Raw genomic sequence first — 7,137 nt, forward strand, 5'->3', positions numbered from 1 at the left:
ATGGCAAGTGACAGGAGCCCCTTCTCAGAGGCTTGGCTGGGCCTTGCACAGCGGGGCTGCCGGGCCAGGCCGCTCCCTGCCTGGGCTGCACTTTGTGCCGCTGCCCAGTTTCACCACAGCCTGCCCACTAAAGGCAGGGAAAGATAGGAGCTTGCAGCTTTGTGCTCAGATAATGGCCACACTCCCCACAGCAGCCATGGGAAAAAAAATCTAGCGCAGACAGTTCCAGCCGCTGGTCCAGCAGAGATCCCGGGACCATCCACAAGGCCTGGGCAACAGTTTAACCCGCTCACTACTCAGATTGATAGTAAAAGGTTTTAAAATCATACAAAATTTGGGGACTAAGAAAGAAAGTTAGGCTTGGCAAGCCCTGGGAAAAGTAGGCCCTGGGAACTGTCAGGCCTTGTACTTGCTAAAGATCAGGTGAAGCTGCACCTGTGGAATCAGTAATTATGTAATAAAAAATACAATTGTTAGATGTGATTTGATGTAATTATTGTTTAAATAACATGAGGAACAATGTTAGGGGGCTAGGGGGGATCACGAGAAATCCATGCTTGGGTAAAAACAATGCATACAATAGAACAATGTAAGTTTAATAATTAATATGTAAGTTATTGTCCTGGGTTGATTATGATGTTAAATTGTATCCCCATTCGTCCACCTAACCCAGACACAGGTTTTGTATTCTTAAAATTCCATCTAAGAGTAAAAGTGAGTGGAAAAGAAGCACCGAGTCTGTTATCAGAGACTGTACTTGCTCCCCCTGCATCGGGAGTTTTGACTACAGCACAGACAGACAACAAGACACAGATCGCCTTGGCTTTCCAACTAGCTGGAGCAGAGAGGTCTTCCTGAACTGTTCTCTTTCCCCTTTTTTTCTGAAACGAATCGAACCTGCTCTGAACTGGGGACTCGGGAGAACACTGGGAGCTTGCACCCGTGGACTACCAGGAGCCCAGCCTGGGCAGCAGCATTTTCCAGCGCCAGAGAGACTGATAACAGAGTGAACATCCACAAGAAAGAGACCCTCTGAAGTTTGTAATCTCTTCTGAAGGGCGAGAGGTTTTGTAATTTGATATTGTTCATTTTTGTGCTGGGTAGTTCTGTGCCTGTGAAATAAACAGGTTTTTTCCACTTCCCTCAGAGAAATCTCTTCTCAAACCAGTTGGGGGGTGGGAGAAAAGGGCCAAGTGGGTTTGCTTCCCGGGGGGAGCCCCACTGGAGGTTTTCTCCCAAATTTGCCCTAAACCAGGACAATTTGTTTTTAGAGTCTCTGTGATTGTTGACACTAGCTGGTCTACCTGACCTCCCGAGGGTGCAGCAATCAGGATGTCGTCCATGTACTGGATGATGGTAGTAGTTGAGTTGCTATGACGGATCAGTGCTAGCGCTCGATCGACTATGATTTGACAGATTGTAGGTGAGTTGACCATCCCCTGAGGCAGCACTTTCCACTGGAAGCATAGGTTGGGGTGCTGGCTGTTTGGAAACACCACTGAGAAAGCAAACCGCTCCCTGTCTTCTTCATGTAGGGGTATAGAAAAGAAACAGTCTTTGATATCAACAACAGCACAGGGTTGGCCCTCTGGCACCATAGAGTTCACAGGTAACAGGGTTTGAACAGGTCCCATGGGCTGAGTTTTCTTATTTACTTCACGTAAATCGTGGAGGAGGCGAAACCCTTCTCTGGATCGTTTAGGGATTACGAAAATTGGGGTATTCCATGGGCTAGTAGATGGCTCTATGTGACCTTGTTGTAATTCACGGTTAACTAACTCAAGAAGGGCATCTAACCAAGGCTTGGACAGGGGCCACTGCTCGACCCACAACGGGTCGGATGATTTCCAAGAAAGCCTGATTTGTGCCAGAGGGTACACGGCAGTGGCTCTTAGGATAAATTTGTCACCCTGGCTTTTAGCAAGGCTAGGGCATCCCTCTCTAGCAGGGCTGGGATTCCTCTCATGACATATGGGAAGAGGGCAATAGTTTTCTCTGGCCCTTTTTCTGTGTGGAGTGTAATGGCTATTACCTGTGCGCTTCTCCGAGCCCGTGACAGCCCTCCAACCCCGCCTACCATGGGGGCATCCACTAGTTTCCAGAGCAGAGACCAATTTGTCTCTGGAATGACTGTGACATCTGCCCCCCAGTATCAATTAGAAAAGGAACACTGATAGATCCAGAGGGGATACTTTGATCACCTGAGGTGTCATAAAGGGAGCAGATCCCCCATACGACCAGCGAGTTGTCACACCTTACTGCCAGGGCCACCCTGGGGTCATGTCCCCTGAGTGTGACCCCTGCTGCCCCTGAGGCAGGTAAGGCAGGGTTGGCTGAGTAACCAGCTGAGTCATCAAAGTGGTTGCCTCTCGGGGGGGTTATGGATTTGGGAGCATCTCTGTCCTTGCAGGATTGGCATAACTGGGCCGCCTCGCATCCCAAGTGGGAGAGGACTGTGTGCAGCCCTGCTGTCCTCTCCCCCTTCCCGTTTCCCTGAGCCTTGGATCTGCATTCTCTGGCAAGGTGCCCCTTTTTCCCACAAGCCCAGCATGGCCCTTTAAATCGGTTCTGCTGCGAGGTGGGCGCTGCTAGGGCCTCCCCCTCTTTGGGGCAATTTGCAGCAACATGACCTGCTTGGCCGCATTTGAAACACGCCATCACGTTAGCGATTGCTGTGCAGACTGCAGTTTGAATCGGAGCTGCCTGTTCCTCCCTCGTGACATGCTTAATCATGTCTGTGATATTTGACCCTGGCGGTAATGATCGGAGGATTTCCTTGGTTGTCGAATTGCATTGTTGACTGCAAGCAGTCTGCCATGACTGGGCCTTTTGCCTCTGGGGGCAGGGCCGAGGAGTCAACAGCTGCCTGAAGGCGGTCTACAAATTGTGTAAAGCTCTCACTTTCGTTTTGCTTTATGGTAGACCATGGTGTTGGCTTAGCAACAACTCTAGAGGCCGAGCGAATAGCTTCTCTGGCCGCACGAGTGGTTGTCATAACTTCGCGGGCCCACATACCCTGGGCTTGTGCCTGAGGTGTAACCATGGCTGGGTCTGTGCCCATTAACCGCGGCAGGCTGGAGCCATGTAGTGGATGGTCTGCCCCAGTTATTTGGGCTAGGTGTTTGGCACAGTTGTCTTCCCAATCTTGTTTAAAAACAATCATCCCTGCCCCATCGAAAAACAATCTGCAAGTGTGCTTTATATCAAAAGGGAGCAGGTCGTCACCTCCAAAAAGACCATCGATAAGGGAGGTGACCATGGCAGAAATAAGCCCTTTTCTGAAATTGCTTTAACAATCATTTTAACTTCTTTAGGATTTATTGGTGAGTAAACTCTCTGTCCCCACTCAGACACCCGGACTGGGAATGCTAGCGCGTCTGGAGGGACCCAGGTGGCATATGCTGCTCTTATCTGACCCCTGTCTGTGAGAGGGGTATCCTCTCTCAGTTCTTTTTTAATGTGGAGGAGGGTATTCTTGTTTATCTTCATTGTTTCCTCTTCCGAGGACTCGGCCTCCGACCATTCATCTTCGCTAGTATCTCGATCAGAGTCGGAACTCAACTGGCTAGTGACTTCCTGTTTTCCATGCCTTTTTGTTGGACTCCGACCCTGCCTACCACCCCTGTGGGCAGGCTATTCCCTCCCTCCTGGCTCTCCCCGCCCTTCAGTCCACCCTCCACTCCACCTTTCATCCCACCTTTCACTCCACCCTTCACCCCACCTTTCACTTCACCCTTCACTCCATGCTCCGTTCCTCCCTCTGCTCCACCCTCCTCTCTTTTCACTCTCCCTCACATTCTTTTCCCTCTCCCTCTTTACACCTCCCCCTAATCCTTCTTCTTCACATTCCTTATCTCTCCCAACCCCCCGACTATGTTCATCTTTCAATGCCATTGCATTTGTTCTTTGTTTTCACTAAAGATATTTCTTTCTCTCTGTATATCTTTTTGCTCAGCACCATTTTTAAGCCCCTGGGGGGATGCTTCCCCCCTGGCTTTCTCTGCAACACCTCTGTCTTCTTCTGTTAACTTTCTCCAAAAAGCTCCTGCTTTCTGCTGTTCGTTTGAGAGAAGATCAGGGTTCGGGGATTGAGGGGATGTATCGCCTTCTTGTGTCCCCTTCGGCTCAGCTGAGCTGCTCTTGTCTGGGGGCTCTGAAGTCTGTGTAGTAGCACTAACTCCCAGTTTCGGGGTGGCCAACAGACAGTTTTTTGCTGCCGACCAGGTCTCTTGTTTTTGTCTAGCTTTTTTCAAAGCTTTGAAGACCTTACCCCATGACTTAAAATGTTTCATACTACCCAAATCTATAGTTTCATTAGCGAGAGCTCTGGTACATTTCTCCCACACCTCAGGGTGGAGAATCTCCACTGGTTGCTCTATAACCCCAATATGCAAAAGCCTTGCGATAGCAAGCATAAAATTCTTAGATTTGCAATCTATTCCCCACTGTTTATGTAATTCAGATACAACCTTTATCAATGATTCCATCTTCGTAGGGACGTCTCCCTTGCCAGGACTGGTCCAGCCAGTCCTGACCGCTGCTCCTGTTTTCCAGATAATCCTCGCTTTCTAGGTTTGATTCCCGCTTCTTCCCGGGTTTCCGGCACCAAATGTTGTCTTTTAAGCAAGGCAAACACCATGGTTAAAGGAACAGCACGGTGGTCTCCCCAGGCCACTCGGTCCATTACCCACAGACACCAATGTGATGGATGGCGACAACGGCGTTTATTGCTGAAGAATTTGACATTTTATAACTTAGGGTCACTGTGTTACTCCCATCTGCTTTCATCACAGCTAGGTGCTATTGGCTAATTACAGAAGGCATTACCATACCAACGAGGAGGGGTGGGGGTTACTATCTTTTCGTTATCTTCTGAGCGCCGGGCCTTACTTCTACAGGCCACCTGCCCTGCTGTGGCTCACCCAGCTTCTCCAGAAGCCACCATCCCTTCAGGAGGCTGCTCCCAGCAAGATTCACCATCCATGGGAGAGCCTCAACCCTTTAAAGGATGGCACAGCAGAGAAGACCCTCCATCCATGCAAGAAGCTCATGCTGTCAGAGAACGTCCATGGTGCCAGGAGCCTCTGCTATCTCTGACAGCCTCCATCCCTCAGAGAGGCTCAGCCAGACCTGTCAGCCTGCAGAAGGTGCAGAGCGCAGGGACAGGTCTCCCAGCTCCCTTGGACCCTTGGACCTCAACAACACAGGTGCAACCCTGACCACTGGCATGGCCTGGGAAAACCCACAGGTCCAAGTGGGAGCCCAGCCTAATCCAGGGGAGGCATCCCAGGAGCAGGTGGAGGAGCATCTAGTGTCCTGGAGCCAGGAGCTGCCGGACCACAGCTCCCAGGTGACGGTGCTGGACATGCCAGCTGGCACCAGGCCGTGCCTGGTGGAGGAGACAATTCCTGTGGGACCAGGGAGTTTCCTCCATCTCCAGGAAGCTGCCCCAAGACGGCCCTTGACTACCGCCAAGGCCTTTCTAAGAGCAGGTGAGATCTCCTGAGGAGCTGTCTGAGGCTCCCATGGGGCTCTTGAGGGACATTCCCAGGCCAGGCCAGGGCTTCTGAGAGCAGCCTAGTTGCTGGCTATTTTCTAAAGACCCTGATGACAGGGCTTCAAACAACCCCTCTCTGCTTTGCAGCTGCTCCTGGGACCCCCCTGTGCAAAGCCTTGGGCTGTAGCCCCGGCCGTCCACAAGAGCAGAGTCCACCCCAGGACACCAGGGACAGTGACGGTGCCACTCTGCCTGGCTCCACTCAGGCTCCTGCAGCCACCTCTGCACCCTGCCCTGGCCCAGCTCTGCCGCTCACCAGCCCGACGGCTGCAAGCCAGTGGCTGCTGCCTGGCGCGCAGCAGGAAATAGGTGAGAGCAAGGTGGCCGGCTCTGGCTCGGGGCACTGCACTGGCAGGCACTCAGGGGGTTCCTGGGCATGAGGTTGATGGCTCGGTCTTGGCCACAGGGCACAAGAAGGAGCTGTGGGTGCTGTACCAGCTTGGCCCACAGCTAGGGAGCAGTGGCTTCAGCACCGTTTTCTTGGGGACCCGCCTCTCGGACGGGAGCCTGGTAACAGGCTGGGATGGCCGGGCGTGGCAGGAGGGGCGGGGGCAGCACAGGGCAAAAGCCCCCTTCTCTCCACGGCTTGCAGGTGGCCATCAAGCACGTGGCTTGGGACATGGTCCTACAGTGGGACGAGCTGGTGAGTGAGCAGGGACAGCGGGACAGAGCGGGCCGTGGCAAACAGGGATAAGGCCGGGACTGAGGGCAGGGCATGGCTGGGAGCAGCGGGCGTGGGCTCAGCGTGCGAGGCCCAGCATAGCAGACCCAGGGATGCCAAACAGCGGTGGTGGGTCCAGGCAGGGGCCACCTCCCAATCAACCCCGGGGCAGGAGGAATGCCAAGCAGCAGGGAGGCTGCCCAAGGTGGCACTGGGGCATCCTGGGCAGGGGCATTGCAGCCACGGGGCAGCTTCAGGCCCTGTGATGGAGGCATTGTTTCATCCTCACAGCCTGACGGCACCCGTGTTCCCGTGGAGATTGTGCTGATGGAGAAGGTGGGCTTCGGCTGCCACAGAATCATCCAGCTTTTTGACTGGTTCGAGCTCCCTGACAGCTTCGTGCTGGTGATGGAGCAATCTTGGGATCTCTTGCACGTCCTGCTGGAGCAAGAGTTCCTGAGTGAGGAGGCGGTGTGCTGGCTTTTCTGGCAGGTGCTGGAGGCCGTGTGGCACTGCACCGCCTGCAGCATCCTGCACTGAGACATCAAGCTGGAGAACCTCCTCGTGAACCTGGAGACTGGCAACCTGAAGCTCATCAACTTCAGTCGTGGCACCTTCCTCCAGGAGCAGGCCTGCACAGTTTGCAGGTGAGCCCAAAGCGCGGGCCCTGCTCCCAGTGCCAGGCACTGCACGGCCCCATTCCCTCCTGGGCCGCAGGGTGAGGCATTCAGCTGGCTGCCGGCTGCCCTGTGGCACGGGGCAGGTGCTGTGCCCCAGGAGCCGGCTGCTGGCCCTGGCGACAGAAAGGGGCTGCAAAAGCCGGGCCCCGGCTCCTCGGCTTGGCAGGCCAGCAAGGCCTTGGGCTGCTCCGCTGGCCTTGTCAGCCTTGCAGAATGGATTCTTGGCTTTGGTCCATTGT

At 53.7% G+C, this 7,137-nt stretch overlaps 1 protein-coding gene across 1 annotated transcript; it reads left to right on the plus strand.

Moving 5' to 3' along the window:
* Positions 1 to 5,068: 5,068 nt before the first annotated feature.
* LOC107203679 (serine/threonine-protein kinase pim-1-like) lies at positions 5,069 to 6,869 on the plus strand. The gene is given in 4 exon segments (XM_015625991.1): positions 5,069 to 5,492; positions 5,964 to 6,067; positions 6,150 to 6,200; positions 6,510 to 6,869. Coding segments are annotated over 4 exon segments (939 nt in total).
* Positions 6,870 to 7,137: the final 268 nt, after the last annotated feature.

This window comes from Parus major, chromosome 4A (assembly GCF_001522545.3).
Source record: "Parus major isolate Abel chromosome 4A, Parus_major1.1, whole genome shotgun sequence".
Lineage (NCBI taxonomy): Eukaryota > Metazoa > Chordata > Aves > Passeriformes > Paridae > Parus > Parus major.